The 18,758-nt window shown below is 42.2% G+C and overlaps 1 protein-coding gene across 1 annotated transcript; it reads right to left on the minus strand.

The window, feature by feature from the left end:
- Window positions 1-2,145: 2,145 nt before the first annotated feature.
- RAB37 (RAB37, member RAS oncogene family) lies at window positions 2,146-11,608 on the minus strand. Its single transcript, XM_044674214.1, has 9 exons — window positions 11,516-11,608; window positions 8,402-8,512; window positions 6,981-7,022; window positions 5,943-6,009; window positions 5,769-5,821; window positions 4,375-4,440; window positions 2,582-2,638; window positions 2,411-2,487; window positions 2,146-2,254 (listed from the first exon to the last, which is right to left on the minus strand). The coding sequence occupies exons 1-9, from the start codon at window positions 11,606-11,608 to the stop codon at window positions 2,146-2,148; spliced, it is 675 nt and encodes a 224-aa protein (XP_044530149.1).
- Window positions 11,609-18,758: the final 7,150 nt, after the last annotated feature.

The following is an 18,758-nucleotide window of genomic DNA, read 5'->3' on the forward strand; positions in this document are numbered from 1 at the left end:
ATTAACCAGAGTATGAAGCATCAACTCTCATGCAAGACATAGGTCGGTAAAAAAGACTGGTGAACTTTAGAGGGGATTCCTTGCTAGGACTGGAAGAAGCCTAGAGACACTTTTTGGAGACAAAGCTGGGAGGCCTGCTTTCTGTAGGCCAAAATTATTGGTCTCTGACTTGAAAACCCAATTGGCACAGCCATATAAGACTGCAATGCTCATCTTTTCCTGAATATCCCTTGCATAGGCTTGGATGGGAATGAGGACAAAGGCAAGAAAGCTGGTTGGGTATGAGGAGTTGGCTAATTGGAAAGTTAGGAAGAAAATAAGTGATTGTATAAGTGCCTATCTCTACAAAGTCCATCTTTCTTACAATTAGTTATTTTATAGGACTTTGAGAAACCAGTGACTTGGGCACCCTCCCAAGACTTTAACCATGGTGATCTGGCTCCATACAGGCAACTTATTTAGGGAAGAAAAATAAAAACTCCTGGGTCCTAATTGATTTAGCCTTATTCTGGATCTTGAATCGGGACAAATAGAAAGAGGAAGAGGGAACCTCATCTGGCCTTTATGGCACCTAAAACTTAGAACAGGGAATGGATGCAATGGCTGACCTTGGGCTGGTACAGGTGTTAATGGGAGAGTCAAGTCTTTGACTTGGCTTACTTTGTTTGAGTCAAAGCTGTCATTTCTCCAAGGACAACCTGAATGTGGTAGGGAGAGCAGCAGTCTAGGTTCCTGATGGCAAACCTATGACACGCATAGCTGTTTTTTATCACATATGGCTGAATACAGAGAAGTCTGTTATAAATATCGTGAAATTATGGTTTTTTTCTTGAAGTGACACACCACTCAAGTTATGCTCGTTTTTTTGGCGAATTTTGACACACCAAGCTCAAAAAGTTGCCCATCACTGGTCTAGGTGAAGGTAAGCTAGGGCCCCATCCTCAAAGAAAGAAGGGATGAAAGATGGAGAAAAAAGATCTTGCTCTCTTCCCATCCAAGAGAAATGCTAAAGCTATTCTAGAAACTAAATGTTGGGGTTAGCCATTTACCAAAAATTTTAGGTCAAAAAGAGGCAACATCTCCTGCATGATTTTCAGATGTTCATTGACACTGAAGTCCTTGCTCAAAAGCTCATCCAGAGAGGAAGCTAGAATGGAATTTACCAGCATGGAAACTCTCTGGCAACTTGAAGCTCTTCAGCAAGGAAGCCCAGAAATAGGTGTAGAGGAAGGGTTTTGGGGGGGTGGGGGAAGGGAAGGACACCAGGATTTTATTCTTACATGGCATCTTAATGGGGGACCAGAAAAGTAGACAAAGAGAGGTGAATTTGTGTTACTTCTTCCTCTTTCTATATACATACAAGCTGAACCCTTGTTCATACTTTTCACATCTATTATACTCTCCTGAGGTTTTCACTCATTTAACTTTTGGTGCTTCAGGTAAGACCACTTTAGGTCAGGCCACAATGATTCCATAATAGTTGTGGTCCCTGAGCCTCTGGGAAGTCCAATAAGGCAAAAATACAATGGCTGCCTACTCTCTCATGAACTAAAGTCTGGAGGGGACACTGAGGTCACTAATTGTCCTTTTCCAGGATCTCCTAGTGAACTGGAACAAAGCCACAATCCCTCTCTAGTCACTAGCTGTTTGATATGGGGCAAGGGGATGTGATACTTTACCAGAAAAGTTTGGATGGATGGGGCCCTGAACTGAAAGATAATAGAGATATTAGCCCCTGTCCTCTGCCTGTTCTCCTGCAGAATCAGGTTTTTTATTTTCCAAAGTTTTTCACTATTGTAATACCAGAATGAAATTTGACCTAAAAGTATCTTTGGTCCTCAAATGCTCAGAGACCTACACTTCCCTAGGAGTCTAGAAACTATAAATACTGGGAGAAGAGGATCAGGGAAACCTGGGGTAAGCCTGATGCAGAAGTCTAGTTCTCTCCTGGGAGAAAGCAATGATGGAATGGTTTATGTATGCAACTTATTTTTTTGGCATTCCTTATGCTTCTCCTCTTTGTGCCTTGTTTTCAGTTTGGGGATTCATCCCCCCAAAGGAGTACTCAAAAAGTTCAGTCTGGAAGTGGGGTATGGCTTATAAGCCCAATGGATCTTCCCAGGTTCCCCCTCTGCTACTTTTCTTTCATACAAATGGGCAGCAGCTAGGCTGTTTCTTCTGCGATTCCACATAATCATGAATCTGGAAACTGGGTTCATTTGGCTGTTGCTGCCCAGCTCTGTGTTTCAGTTCCCTGAAAGAGGCCAGAGTTGAGATTTCAGTTTCAAAAGTCTCCCTTCATCCCCCATCCTCAGAAGTGATAGGCTCTTCAGGTTCTGGGGCATTCCTTTACTCCTGGGGATATTGGTACCCTCCACCACCCCTACAATTCCTGATCCCCTGGACTAACCTGGCAATAGCCAGAAAGGCTAACTCCACATTCATGCCTGTCTTGGCACTAGTTTCCATGAAAGGCACACCATACTCCTGTCAGGTAGAAAAGTATCCTCAGGGTCATTCATTGTTCCCCATGGTCTCTCCCTTCCTCAACCCTTATGGAAGCCCAAGGGTAATCACTTACTCTGGCCAATGTCTCTCCATCTTCCGACCGGACTACCCTTTCTCTGCTCACATCTGCCTGCAAAATTCACACCCATCACTCTGGAGAAGGACATCTTTGTTACCCTCTTCTCCCTCCAGAGCCCAAGCCTCCCCCTTCCCAAAGCATGGGCCCTGCCTGCCCTCTGCTGGTTGCCTGTGGGATGCAAGAAGTGACTACAGACAATGCCAAGGAGATGGGGTGGATTAAGACGTATGGCTCTGGCATTAATTTTACCAGGTTCTGCAAACTGAAGACTCCCAGATCCCAGAAATATCAGCCCAGGACAAAAAATAAAATAAATCAATAAAATTGGTCATTTATTTTTCCTCAGTATACTTTTATTTAGTTCATTGAATATTTCAATGACTCTGGCTAATGGAGTCAACTTCCATTTGTAGCCAAGGATTTGGAAGTGCATTGCAAAATAAAAATCCAAAAATCTGCTCCAAGCCTCAGTCCTCAAAACTAATTCCATTATGGAAAAGACATGAACAGAAGGATGATTTGATCTCCTGTACCACTTGGACAGTTCATGCCTTCCCTATATGTGATGATGGACAGAAAATTTATCCTCTCAGAAATCTCTTAGAAAGCTTTGAACCTGGGGGGGGGGGGGGGGAGGGTGGAAAGAAAGGAAAGAAATTTGGGAATGTATGGAAGAGGAACCAAAGATACTGCCTTTCCCTACCACACATGAGTTCCCTATACCTATGTAGCTCTCATATTTTTTTAATACAGGAGATAAGGAGGGAAAGAATTTGAAGCTCAAAATTAAAAAAAAAAACATGTTAAAATTTATTTTTACATGTACTTGAGAAATATTCAATGAACTAAATAAAAGTATACTGAGGAAAAATAAATGACCAATTTTATTGATTTATTTTATTTTTTAAAAGCTGAATGCTGTTAAAATATAATGGCCACGCTTCCTCCCCCACCCACGTTTTAAAGATAAGGAAACTGAAGCTGAGAAATGTTAAGAGACTTGCCAGTGGTTACACAAATAGTGTCTGCTATGGAATTTGAACTCAGTTTTTTCCACTGCAGTGTTTAGCACTCTATCCACTATGCCATATAGTTTTTTATGGAAGAGACAGAGGGGTAGCTAGATGGCTCAATGGATTGAGAGCCAGGCCTAGAGATGGGAGGTCCTGGGTTTAAATCTGACCTGTATGACCCTAGGCAAGTCACTTAACCCCTGTTGCTTAGCCCTTACCACTCTTCTGCCTTAAAACTAATACACAACATTGATTCTAAGATGGAAAGTATATGTTTAAAAAAGAAAAGAAAAAAAAAGAAGACACTTCCATTTCTCTTATTTGCAAAAATGTTTGGGGACTATGCTGTGAAATCCTAAATGTAATTATGGCTAGTATTATTGAATTTTATAAAAATCTTATTTTATTCCTTGTTTTATAACTCAAGGAACAAGGGGATGGATACATGATATAGGTGATATGAAACAAAAAGATTTAGGGGCAGTTAGAGTACTAGGTTTGGATATGAGGTCTTGAGTTCAAATATGACTTTAGACACTTCCTGGCTGTATGACCCTGGACAAGTCACTTAACCTTACTTCTACCTTGGAACATATACTTATCAATTGATTCTAGGATAGAAGGTAAGTGTTTTTGTTTTGTTTTGTTTTGTTTTGTTTTGTTTTAAGATTTGGATAAAAGTTTGTTTGAAGAGGAGAAGGTAGTTTGAGATATAAAAGGAGGTTGGAAGAAGGTAATACATAGGGGGGTAATTGGCCCAAAGGTAATACATACCTTGTTGCCTAGCAACATAATCACCACATCCTTTTGGGCATACTCGTGTATCTCAGTGAGCCAGGCCTATAGGAGAGGGTGGAATGGATGAGTGGAGAAAAAAAGACAGTACTGATAGGATGGCAATACTTCCGTCTTGAGAAGATCCCCATCTGCCCCAGTCAATGCCCTATCTCGTCCTGTTTCCCCCTTTGCCTCTCCATCAATTATTTCCTCAGTACTAACTCATTTCATTGATCACTGTTGATTCAATTAATAATAATGTACTAAGTATCTACCATCCAATGGGATAGGCACTAGAGATCTAAAAATTAAATAGTCCTTACATTATTCCAGGGGAAGACAAGTATTATCTGTCTTCTATTCTCCATCTTCCTACTTCTCTCTCAGTTAACTTCATTAATCAATCAATCAATCAATTCATAAACTTTTATGAAGAATTTACTCTGTGCCAGACACTCTGCTAAGCATTGATGATTCAGAGACAAAGCAAAAAGAGTTCCTGCCTCCAATAGGGTTGCATTCCAATAGAATGTTTTCCATCTCTATATGTCTGTATATCTATCTACATACATTTATGTATATATTTATAGGTGTATAAGGATATGGACATGCAAAATATCTCAAATTCTGCAGTGTAGTGGGAAGGAAACCTTGGAGGAAAAGTCACCTCTGCCTATTCCTAGTTCTTTGTGTTTGAAGCTTTATTTTAAGGGCTAGCTCAAATGGCTTCTTCTGTGAAGCTTTCCTTCCTTGAATGCCCAAACCAGAGCAGTCTCTTTTCCTTTGAACCCATCTGACACTGAAATGTTTGTGTATCTCTCTCCCTACATTGTAAGCTCTTGAGGTCCTTAATTAAGGTACTGTGTCTCATGCTGTTCTCTGTTGCTATGCTGTAGTAGACAGTCAACAGCATTTGGGGGTGGTCTTCTGAGTATATAACCCCTCTTCCTACCTTCTGTCTATTTCCCACCCACCCAGATTACAAATTCACTCTCTAAGCCCAACCTGTAAAGAGTCCATGTCAGGTGCAAGGAGTCCCAATGGGTTGGGCCCCTAATTGGTAAGTGATTCAGATTGAAAGCTATTTCTGTGATTTTTTTAATATGAATTTGTATATGTGAATAACCCACAGGGCTATGTTCAGAGTCATACAGGTCGTTTACAGAGCCTAGCAGAGGCTGAAGGCTTCTTATAGACTTCATCTTATTTGCTAGTAAAACACAAAGGGGCAGATAATGGTCTCTGACTCAGCATCTCTGATGCTTTGAAAGTTGAAAGGTACTTTTGAGCCCTCAGACCCCTCCTCCCTCCAGGCAAGGAGCCATGATTGTGGGGAGGGAGTCTGGGCCTTGAGTACCATGTAGGGGAGTCACAGAAAGGGAGGGACCTACCCGGATGTTGTCAAAGGAAGATTTGTTGGTGATATCATAGAGCAGAAGCAGGGCTAGAAGGGGAGAAAAAGAACACTGGGAATTTTGGGGTTCTGCTGTTGGGAGGGGGAGATGGGAATTTTTTATTAAGGGTGTAGGGCACAGAGACTTTTCGGAAAGGGGAAAGAGACCTACCCTGGGCATCCCGGTAATAAGCATGGGTGACGCTTCGGAATCTCTCCTGTCCTGCTGTGTCCCAAATCTAAGAGGAGACAGAGAAACAGTAAGAAGCTGGGAGAGGACAACCAGCTACTCCAGAGAAAAGAAAGCCCTTTTGAAGTGACTGAAATATAGGAAAGTGGGACTGGACCTCTTGCATGGGGCAAGGTGCAAGGTGGGATTCCATAAAGTGTAGAGGGCCATGTGTCTGGCAGCCTGGGAGGGACCCAGTCCTTTTCAGAAGAAGGAGGAAAATACTCATTCACAGTCCTTGGATACTAACTACCTGATGATCTGGCCTCCTGGGATATTCCAGGCTACTTCTCAGGAGATCATCCCACCCTAGCCCTCTTGGTTCAACCATCTTGGTCCATTAGTCTCAGTAGTGACTTATCCAGAAGGGCTAGAAAGAGTAGGTAGGAAGTTATGGGTAAGGAAAACTAAACATGAGATGTTCCCTCAGCTTTGGAAGAAGTCACTTTTAAAGTGAAAAGGGGGATTGAACATGGAAGGCTTCTAAAAGATTTGTTCAAAAGCCTTGGTAGGGGGCAGCTGGGTAGCTCAGTGGATTGAGAGCCAGGCCTAGATATGGGAGGTCCTAAGTTCAAGTCTGGCCTCAGATACTTCCCAGCTGTGTGACCCTGGGCAAGTCACTTGACCCTCATTGCTTACCCTTACCACTCTTCTGCCTTGGAGCAATACATAGTATTGTCTCCAAGACTGAAGGTAAGGGTTTAAAAAAAAAAAAAAAAAAAAAAAAAAAAGCCTTGGTGGCAGGGCTAGAAAGAGAAACCCTAAATTGAGAGAAACCTATAATAGAGGCCAAGGAGCTTGAAAACTGTTATTTCTATTTAGACAAGAGCAATTTCCTCCCTCTCTAGGGCCCCACAGGAAGTTACCCCTAACAGAATACAACCACAACCCTTGAGAGGCCTCCTGTGGCTAAGTCCTATCAGCATAGTCAGCCTGGTCATTCCCCCTCCTTTTCCCATCCACCAACCCCAATCTTCTTACCTGCAGTTTCACTTTTGTGCCATCCACAGTCACCACCTTATTCTAGAAAAGAAATAGACAATCAGGGTGGAGGGAAACTGGGATGTTTGAGGGACTCAAGTTCCTCATCTTTTTAACATACTCTACTTAGAGGGATGTCATACCTTGATCCTTACCAGGGATCCTGGAGATTTGGAAAGACCTAGTAACACTTCTGCTCAAACCCAGTCAAAGAAGTAGGAGGAACCCCAAGAGTAAAAGGGTTAGATGTAGTTCCCAGCTATACCTATTACAACATATTTTCTTTTTCTAACCTCTCCTCCCTAGTTCTTTGCTCTACCTTGGGACTAGAATGATGGAATATTGACTAAAGCACAGCAGAGTTGAAGGGACTAGTCCTAATTCTCATTGAGTCAACAGCTAGAACACTCTTTATTCTTTCTCCAAATCTTATCTGCCACTCAAGAAAATATTCAGTTTTGTTACAGTGCCTTACACATAATAGTCAGTAAATGTTTATTGATATCGCCATGATTGTCTTCTAGAGACATGGTTCCAAAGATCCATTCTGTGAATTTTGACTCAACTGCTGCTTAGCCTAGGATCCATTTATCTAATTAAGGAAGAGGGGACAGAGATACCACCATGGAGTTGTTATCCTGTTCCAGTTATCACCCATTCTCATTTCCTGTGACTGAAGACCTCTAGTAATTGCTTCCTCTTATTTAAACTCTCATAACAGAGTGGTTTGGGGTCTGAATTCAATGATCCAAGCATCTCATATCCCTGGGCTAGGGCAAACACAAATCTTAACTCCTTCCAGTCCTACTGGATAAGTTACTACTAAGACTGATGATCCAAGAGGGGAATTCTTAGAAGTTCACTTATGCCCTTTTCCATAGAAGGTGAACTCATAAAAATTATGAACCATGTAATGTTCAATGTCTTCCCTGCAATGTCCAATTCTATTAGACCAGAAGTTCTATATGGTAATATTATGAATATTCTTTAACCTAATTAATGTCTAGCATAAAGCTTCATACACTGTAAACTCCATAAAGAACTGACTTGTTGAGGGAGTTGGGAAGCATTCCTTCCAGAGGGCAATGGGAAAGATAAAGTAGTAGATCAATAGACCCCTAGATAAAATGGCATTCTAATCAAAAGAAGAGGGAGAAAATCTTTCTTCTATTTTCTGTCCCCAGCAGGTAAATATTATGCTCATTATTCCCAGATTTCTCTTGCTAGAATAGAACTTAGGGATTGCATAGTTCCTACAATTCCACTAAGCAGTGAGAGCACAAGAACTGTGATGCAGAGATCTTCTCTGCCAAACCTCAACAGACAGGGAGAGAAGGAAGGAGGACAAGGATCCCACTGTCCATGAGCTGAGCTGTAGCCCCAAGGCCCCACCTGTCTGGAGAAGCCCATAGCCACCTCACCCGGAAGTCTATGCCGACAGTGGCTATGAAGGTCCCGGACAGGAAAGCCCCATCTTTGAAATGGATCAGGAAACAGGTTTTCCCAACGCCTGAGTCTCCCAACAGCATTACCTAGATGGGGCAGAGTTGGGTTAATAGGGTTAGGGAGGACATAAGAGCTAGAGGATGAAGGAAAGGGAATGTACCTAGCAGGTGTTTGTAGGTAGTAGGTGTTTATTAGTTTCTTCTTGATTGACTGGGGGAATTCAGCTGTAAAAGGCACAGGATTGTGGGATGGAAAGGGAAGATAGAAGCAAGGGATTTATTTTGCTAGGTTCCTTAGAGGAAAATGAGATGCAGTGGGCATCAACTTGAAAAAAAAAAAAGAAAATAGTCTTGATTTCATAAAAAAAAAAACCCTTCTTAATAATTAGAAGAATTGGCTGTTTTGGGAAGGAGAGAATTCTCTTGTCTTCAAACAAAGCCTGGATGATCATTTGCCTGATATATAGAGATTCTTGTGGGAAACGGAGTCCTGCCTGTTTTGCTACCCAGACCCACCCCCATAGTGCCTTCTAATTACCACTAGGAGATAGTCATTTACCATACCCAATCCTCCCCATCTGTCCTGAACTCTACTTCCTGGATTGAGGTTAGGTGAGGAGGAAACATAAAGCATGTGGTGGTAGAAAGGTAGGTAGCATAATGGATTCCTGAAGACAGGAGAATCTGGGTTCAAATATGACCTCAGATGCTTCCTAGCTGTGTGATCCTGGACAAGTCACTTAACCCTATTGCCTAGCCCTTACTTCTCTTATACTTAGTATTGATTCTAAGACAGAAGGTAAGGGCTTAAAAAAAAAAAAGTACCTGCACCTGATCCTAGTACTGGCTTTGCTACTAAATAGTTGTGGAACTCCAGGCTAGGTGGTTGACTTCTGTGGGGTATGCCTTCTCATCTGTAAAATGAGGACACTGGACTAGATGTTTGATAAGGTTTCTTTCAATGCAAATATGTGGTATCTACATTCTGTCAGAGAGGGATTGGCTAACAACCTGGTTGAGCACAGTTTATCCCTGAGGTGGAGGGAGTGTGTAGATAAGGGAGCTCATACATCTTAACTGCCTGTTCCCTGTCTCTCAGGCTTCTGGCATCCCTTGCTCCAGGAGGGAAGGGTGGTAGCTGCATATGTGTATTTTATATATCATACTAGTTACCCTCCCAGGCAGGCAAATTCCACTAAATACATAAACAGGCCACCCAGAATCTCCACCTTCTAGGCAAACACTTGAGCTAGGAGGGACTATGCTCTGTTATCAACCATGTTAGGTGTTGGGGCTCACTCACTTCCCAGGGCATTGGGCATCAGAATTTCTCCTTCCCTTCCCTAATCCCATTAAGTCTTTGATTCAATAACATACATTAAGACCCCCATGTGTGAGTCATTGGGAAGCTGGAGTCCCATTTCCCACCACAACCCAGGCACTGGAGCTTTGGAAACTTGAATAATTTCTTCCTAAATGGTCAAAACCTAATCTCAGGCCCCCATGTACCATATGCATCAGCTCCTGATAAATGGAATGTTTTCTGGTGGAGTGCTCTGGGATGGAAATATGAAAATCAAGGCAGGTTTCTAGGGAAAAGCCAGGGTTCTTTTCGGAGGTAACACAGGAGTTGCAACCTCCAAATATATACTATGTCCCTTAAAGGGGCCAGAGAGCAGAGCAAGACAGGGGCTTAACACATCACCCCTTTCAAATGCTAAAGATCAGTCAAAATGGCCTTTGTGCTGGGCTTCCTGTTGTTCCTTCCATTCCACATTCTATCTCCAGATTCTATCTTTGTGCTGCCAGTTCCATAAGCTGGGAATGCTCTCTTGCTTCCCCTTAGAATCACTGGTTTATTTCAACATCCAGCTGATGTCCCACCTCCTAAAAGAAACCCATCCTCATCCCCCTTCACCTGCTACAAATCACCCTAAATTATCTGGGATTCATTTTGCATTTATTCTGCTGATTATATATGTTCATTTTGTTCCCCCACCCCCCAATTAAATACAAACTGATTGAAAGCAAAGGATATTCTTTTCTTTGTTTCTCCAGCAATTGGCAAAGTACTAGGCAGATTGCAGGGGCTTAATAAAAGCTTGCTGATTGATTGAGTGGGAGGACCTGGCACTTCCATCATCTTTTTCTGAACACTTAGGGATAACTGAATGATGTCTTCCAGGACAGCAAAAAGGCTATATGAACTCAGTCATCTTCCGTTTGAGTTCTCCAAAGAAAAATAGAAAATCTATATATTTCCTGATGCTTATTCTGGTGAACTGGAGACAGGAAGAGGAAAAGGATCAAGAACCTTTGATGAATGGGGGAAAGCACACCACTTGACTACTTTAGGATGTTTTTAACTGAAGAAACCCTTGGGAAAGAATGAGTAAGGTGGATGTCAGCAGGGAGGGTCAGAAACTGGCTCTGGTATTTAAAACACAGACTGCAGCAAGTTACTTCCCCCTCACTAGGTCAGTTTCCTCCTTTGTAAAATGCGAGTGTGTCTAGATAATCTTGAAAGTCTTCTCTCCTCTCCCCAACCCTGCCAAATTCGGATCTCATTTACCAGGGCACTTCTGGCCCATAGAGCCATGGTACCCTCCTACCAAATCCGACACCCCTCTCCCCCCCCCCCCCCCACACCTAAATCCTCGACTTCTTAGAACCATCAGTCTGAGAGAAGCGCAGCGGAGCTTTCTAGGGAAGGAGTTCTGTCCAGAGATATTCTTTCTCGATCTCTGGAAGTTTTCCATGAAGGAGTGCTAGGTCCACTAGAATCCAGCTAGGCTCAAGAATTGAGAAGTAGGTGGGAAGCTCTTTAGATTAGGCTCTCTCTGCCATCACCTTCATTTGCCCAGTTAAGCAAACAAAGCCGGCACAGAAGTTTGGGAGGACCCTGGAGGCAGTTTCTCCTACTTCAACGTGATTATCCTAGCGTCAAGAAGAACTAGGATGCCTGGAGCGAGATGGGGCTAGGAATTGAGTCCGGATTGGTTCAATTCAGGTAGAAGAGGGAAATAGGGAGGAAGGAAGACTTAGGGAAGGAGCAGGTTTTGGCGGCGGGAGTTCGCAGGGCACACCGACCTTGCCTGCGAGATCGTAGCTTGGACTGCTGGGCGAGAATCGCTGCGGGGGCCCGCCACCCCGGGTGACAGTGGTGCCAAAGGGGCTCCTCATGTCCCTGGTGGAGAGGTTTAGCCCAGACAGACGAAAACGGAGAAAGCTGCAACCTGCTCTGCCCCACCCGAGGCTCCACTCACTTTCTTCTGCCACCCGAGTCCAGGCAGTGCCTGGGACCTGCTATTGCCCTCCGGGGCTGGCCCTAAGTGGACCAGACAGTCTTTCCCCGGTTCGATTACCGTGGCCACCCCAGCCCCAGCTTCCTCGGGTAGCTCCCCGCCTCTCTTAGTCCATTCGCCCAGAGGGGAGGGACCGAAGGAGGCTTGGGTAGGGCGGAGCTGAAGGGGCAAACAGGGCGGCCGGATGATCTTGGTTCTCAAGGACAACCGAGTCAGGTCTCTTGCCTCTTACGTAGGACTGCTCCATCAGGGCACAAGCCAAGGTAGCTAGGAACCAGCCCTTCGAAGGAAGGAAACTGCTTTAAACTTCAACCAGTTCCAGCGAAATTCTAGTTTTACACGTTGACTGATGAGCCACGAGAGGCTAGTGGGTAGTGTGAAAGCGTTATCCCGAGCTACTCCGGCCACTTGATAACTCTTCCTGCGGGACGGGGACCAGAGAATTTGAGGGTGAGGGGGGAAATTTCCCATGAAAAACGTGAGGGAATCCTGTCTGCACTCCTGCTTGGTTTCAGGGTCAGGTCCCCCCACTCCACCCCATGTTTCTGCTACCCTCTTATATAGTCTCTTTGTGTGAAAATGTTTACATTTTCAATTAAGGTCAAAGCTATAGCTATAGCAAAGTCACTTTGATGCCTCTTACGCTCTGCCTGCCCCCCCAGTACTGTGCTAGAACTTCCTATAATAAGTACAACTCTTCCAAAGCCACTTTTCACCAGGGCACGACTCCTTTACCATTTTTGTGTAACGGACACCTTTTGAGAGTCTGGTGAAACCTATAGATTCCTTCTCAGAATACTGTTTTAAATGCATAAAATATATGGCAGTGATGGCCAACCTATGGCAGGGGTGCCAAAGATGGCACTCAGAGCTCTCTGTGGGCACAAAGCCTCACCCCGCCCCTAATTCATTACACCGCCTCTCCTTTAGGTGTAGTTTTCTTCCCTTAGAATGTAATAAGCTCCTTGAAAGTAGGCATCTTCCTGACACATAATAAAGACTTAATAAATGCTTTAATTAATCTAAGGAGTTGAGTCAACTCTGGGGAAGAAGGTGTAGGAAATAGGGCTAGTTGTTTTAAGGTAAATTATAATAAACACTCATTAGGTTAAATTTAATTAGATTCTCAGTATTTGCATGGAGGAAAATTTGTATGCAAAATTGCCTCCATACAAATGCTGAGAACATAATTAAATTTATATACTATTCTCAGCATTTGAATGGAGGTGAATTCAGGTTAAAATGACCAGCCAGAACGTGGCAGAGGGCACTCAGCAGGAGTATGTAAGTGGGACAGGAACTGTGGCATTTAAACTTACACATGATCAATCCTCAGGTCTTTTTTTTTTGTATGTGGCAATTTAATTAGTGAGACTTTAGGATTTAAAGCTCCAAGAACTTTAGAAAGCATCTAATCTAATTCCCTTTTCTGAGACCCAGAAGTTAGGACTTGCCTGTTACACACGTTCATGTATATTATACATTATTATTATTATATTAATATATTATACATATATTACTACACATATATCCCTATATGCAAGTTAATATATAATAACAATATATAATAGTATATATAATATATAATAGTACCTAATAACCATAATAAGTTAGTATATAATAGTTATATATAATATATAATATACATATTATATAATAAAAAATAATAACAAGAAGTTATACAAGTAGTAAATCTGAGATTTGAACTTAGTTCTCTTTACTCAAAATCTAAGTGCTTGGGGGAATTTAGGTTGCTCAGTGGATAGAAAACCAGACCTGGAGATAGGGAGTCCTGGGTTCAAATCTGGCCTCAGATACTTCCCAGCTGTGTGACCCTGGGCAAGTCACTTAACCCCCATTGCCTAGCCCTTACCACTCTTCTACCTTGGAACCAGTACATAGTATTGATTCTAAGACAGAAGATAAGGGTTTAAAAAACAACAACAAACAACCTAACTACTCTTTCCATTACTCCAAAGATTCTTAAACTTGTTTTTGTTACAGACCACTTTGGCAGACCAGTAAAATCTATGGACCCCTTCTCAGAAGGATGTTTTAAATTCATAAAATAAGATACACAAAAATATAAAGGAAACCACTGAATTATAGTCATCAAAATTTTTTTTTAAGTTTAGGACCCTACATTAAGAATCTCTGGCACATAGAGGGCAGCTGGGTGGCTCAGTGGATTGAGAGCCAGGCCTAGAGACAGGAAGTCCTGGGTTCAAATCTGTCCTCAGACACTTCCTAGCTGTGTGACCCTGGGCAAGTCACTTAACTCCCTTTGCCTAGCCCTTACTGCTCTTCAGCCTTAGAACCAATACACAGTCTTGATTCTAAGATGGAAGGTAAGGGTTTTAAAAAAAAAGAATCTCTGGCTCTGATGGAAATAAATAGAACTGGGAAAACACTGTACACAGTAACAGCAATATTATATGATGATTAACTGTGAAAGACTTGGCTACTTTCAGCAATGTAAGGACTTATGACAAAGGATGCCAGTCATCCCTCTACCTGCTGGAGTCAGATGCAGATCAAAGCATTCTAACTTTCACATTCGTTTGTTTTATTTTGGGGTTTTGTTTTAATATGAATATTCTCTTACAACAATGACCTATGTGGAAGTATGTTATGTATGATAATATATAACCCAGATCGAGTTGCTTACCAGCTCTGATATAGAGGAGGAAAGGGAGGGAGGCAATTTGAATCTTATAATTTTGGAAAATGTATGTTCAAAATTATTAGTTGTAATTGAGAAAATAAAAATCTGTGAATATTTTTTAAAAATCTCCTGCATTAAATAATTCAGTTTAACAAAGATTCAAGTTGTCTTCTTGGGTCCACACTGCCCCCTTATGTCATTGTCCATCCAAAGCCCAGGGGGATTAGTTCCCAAAACCTGGTTGGGGCAGGGGCTACAGACTTATGTAGACTGATTTGTCTAGCTCCTTTGATTTCAGGAGGTTAACCAACCATGATCCATCAAGTTAAAGGGCAAGGATGGCAAGACATAGACCACAACTGAAGAAGTTAACAAGGAAGAAAATGGAGACAGAGGAAATGGGAGACATTGTTTCAAAACTCTTCTCACATCTGGTTTTCCTTCACCTGATTGTTGGTCTATGAACAAAGGACCAAAGACTGTTGGAAAGACTCTTGGAGAGTCTATTAAAGACACCTTATTTATAATAGAAGAGTTGAATAAATAAAGGCAGAAAAGGATGCTGGCACATTAGACTACCTTCTCTTTTTCCTCACCAGTATCCTTGTAAATTTGGACATTGCCTTCCCCTGGTGAAGGAAAGGCAGTTATTCTCTCTATATACACACACAGACACACACCCTTACCTTCTGTCTTAGACTCAATGCTATGTATTGGTTCCAAGGCAGAAGAGGGGTAAGGGTAGGCAATAGGTGTTAAGAGACTTGCTCTAGGTCACATAGCTAGGAAGTGTAGGTGACCAGAATTGAATGCAGGACCTCCCATTTACAGTCCTGGCTCTCTTCACTGAGCCACCTAGCTGCCCTCTCTTGGGTCTTCTTAATATGATATTAATCCCTTGACAAGGTGAACTCTTAGGTAAGGTATTAATGTGCCTCACCTTGGCTCCTTTGATTGACTGATTGATCCAAGGCCAGGTCATACATCTGCCTTATAGTTTTTGACCCAGTTGTTAAAAACAGGGCAAGTCACTTAACCCCCATTGCCTAGTCCTTACCCTTCTTCTGCTTTGGAACTAACACACAGTATTGAGTCTAAGACAGAAGGTAAGGGTTTAAAATTTTAAAAAGAAAGAGTGAGGGAGAGGGCAAAAAGGAGAGAGACAGAAGGACAAACAGAGACAGGCAGAGACAGAAAGACAGAGAGAGAGAGAGAGAGAGAGAGAGAGAGAGAGAGAGAGAGAGAGAGAGAGAGAGAGAGAGAGAAAGAGAGAGAGAGAACATCTATGCAATTACTTGGCCTCTCTAGGATCTCCTTGTCCCGGGAAAGGAAAAACCATACAACCGCAGGGAGGGTAGAAGATGGAAGTATAGGTGGCTTAGTAAAGAGTTCCTGGGCCAAACTGGGAACTGCAGGACTTAACGATAGAGATGACTCCATCCCATGTCACGAGAGCTCTTTGAGCGTAGGGATCTATCTTTTGCCTCTTTTTCTATCCCTAGTGCTTGGCACATAGTAGGCCCTTAATAAATATTGATTGAAATGGAGCAATTACTTAACCAAGCCACCTGTCTTTGATAGTCCGAGTTATTACACTTAGTGAAAGAATTCTAAGGCCAGTCAGGGATGAGAGCCAAGGAGCAGCAAAGGCCCAAGACATATAGAGGAACAAATCCTGATCATGTACCAGGAATTAAATAGACTGGGAAGATTTGGAGGAAAAGGAGTTGACTCCATTGTAATCCTGAATGCTTTACATTGGAAGGACTACACAGGCTCCTGAAGGAGACTGGGTCAGAGAAGGAAGTATTTTGAAAGTTTATTAAAGTGAGTGAGAATCTTTTGTTTCTTTGATTAGTGAAATAAATCCTGACTTCATGTGTTGTTAGCTTGAGTAAATTTCTCTGGAAGCTGAGGGCACTTTGCCCTTTGCTGTTGCCATTTTTTTTTTTTAAAACCCTTACCTTCCATCTTAAAATCAAAACTGTCTTTTGGTTCCAAGGCAGAAGAGCGGTAAGGGCTAGGCAATGGGGGTTAAGTGACTTCCCTAGGGTCACCCAGCTAGGAAGTGTCTGAGGACAGATTTGAACCCATCTAAAGCCCTGGCTCTCAATTCACTGAATCACCTAGCTTGCTCCCTATTGTTACCAAATTCTGATATTCCTAAGAGAAAACCCATCCTGGAGGCAGGAACTGATAAGAGAAATACTTAGTGAGGATACTTAGGCCACTAGGTGGTGCAGTAGATAGAACATTGGGCCCCTTTGTCGGGAAGACTCACCCTAGTCATGGAACTGGTCCAGATTTGCCCTCAGACACTCCCTAAATGAATGACTCTTAATCACTCTGTCTTCTTCATTTTCCTCCTCATCTGTAAAATGGGGATAATAATGACACCTACCTCCTAGCATTATTATGAGGATAAAATGAGATATTATAAAGTGTTTCACACACATCGATGCATGATAGAAATACTAACTATTGTTATTTTTATTGTTGTTATCATCATCATTAATCCATCACAGACCTGAATGGAACCGTAGTTCTCACCATGCTCAGAGGTTGAAACCTCTTCACTATTTTTTTAACTCCAACCTTCCAAGTTAGAATTAATACTGTATATTGGTTCCAAGGTCGAAGAGTAGTAAGAACTAGTAATGGGGGTTAAGTGACTTCTCCAAGGTCTTACAGCTAGAAAACCTATCACTTTCATGGTGAATTACCAAAACCCTCACTACAACCTGGGGCTGGTGGCATTACCATGATTGTTGCTGTCAGCTTCATTGTTGTCAGCTGCACATTTTCATGGGTTCTTTGCAGTTTACCTCATAACTATGTGAAGTGGGCAGTATATTTATTCCTATTTTACAGATGAGGAAACTGAGGATCAGAAAGGTAACATACCTTATCGATAGACATACAACTAGGAATTTGGGACTCAAGCCAAATCCAATGTTCTTTCTATTGTACAAGGCTGTTTCTCCATTATCTATAGAACATTTGGAACCATTAGAAAGCACTGGGAATAATCAATATCACAACAGGGCTTTGGTACACATTTGGTCAATCTCTTCTGATTTGTCTCCTAGGTAGTCACTTGAGTTTTTGTCTTTCACACATCCCCAACCCCGACTTTGCCCTCAGTCTGGAATCCCTTGGCATTGCTTCCTACTAAAACAAGAAAGAAACAATCTTATGTGAGTGTGAGCTTGGGGATGTAGGCATCATCGATCAGATTCCTAGGACACCCTGCTCTTTATCTTGGAATTGTTCCAAAGAATTGTGCTTTTGGCTTGAATGGGTTCCATCTTTCACTACTTTCTAAAATTATATAAAAATGCTCCAGAGAAGGGAGCAAGTCTCGTGTCAGAGAGAGAGAGAGTCCTGAATGAAACTCTTTCTTATAAGGCCAATGACATCACTCCTTTTGCATCTCTAATTGGTCAGCCTTAACTTCAGACCAGTCCTGAGTACTAATTTCTGGGCACATTACCTGCCAACCCCTTCCAGAAGTTAGGATCCCAGATACCCACATGGCACTTCAGTCACACAACTCACTGGCATCCTGACTTAATACACATGCATGGATAAGGGGTTACATTTATATTAATTTCACACAGTCCATTTTATAATCCCTCATCAACCAGCAAAACCTTTGATGATAATGGTGGACTATGGCCCATTCAGATTCCTGTGGGATGACTGACAAACTTCTCCCTTTTCTGACCAAGAGACAATGAAAGAAATATAAAATTGGTACTTCCTTTGTTCCCATCACCTCCAAAATCAGAATAATCCTACCAATTACTCTCAGAGTTCACAAAAGACCATCCCTTTCCTTTCACCTTAGGATCCATTTTTATAATCTTGTAAAACCAGTTCCATTTCTCTGACAATTTCAGAAGGCTGATCAATGACTTTTATCTCATACATGAATCAAAGAGGGAGAAATGAGAATATGCCAGAAATCACATTTGACCTTTTCCTAACCCTGTAATTCTAGAGAAGAGTTCTCTGTTCCTGTTTAGGAAGAAAAGGGAGAAGAAAATCTCTTCTAAAGGTTTTCTAGGGAAGGTATGACTGACTACAAATTGCAAACAATGCTGGGTAGAAGTTGAGGATAAGGACAACATTTTATGGGACTAAAGCTCCTACTCTATTAACTTCCCATAAACTTGCAGCCCAAGAAGCTATATATTATCCTGAACAATCTAGTGCTGTAGGACAATGCACATAGAAACGCATTTGAGTCCCTTGTTTTTTAGGTTCATGGGTCCATAGGAACTCATGTGACCATGCTAAATTCTGACCTTTTAAAATCTCAAACCACCAGGTTGAACTGCTGCCTGAAGTCCTGGAGCAT

This window comes from Gracilinanus agilis, chromosome 4 (genome assembly GCF_016433145.1).
Source record: "Gracilinanus agilis isolate LMUSP501 chromosome 4, AgileGrace, whole genome shotgun sequence".
Classification (NCBI taxonomy): Eukaryota; Metazoa; Chordata; class Mammalia; order Didelphimorphia; family Didelphidae; genus Gracilinanus; species Gracilinanus agilis.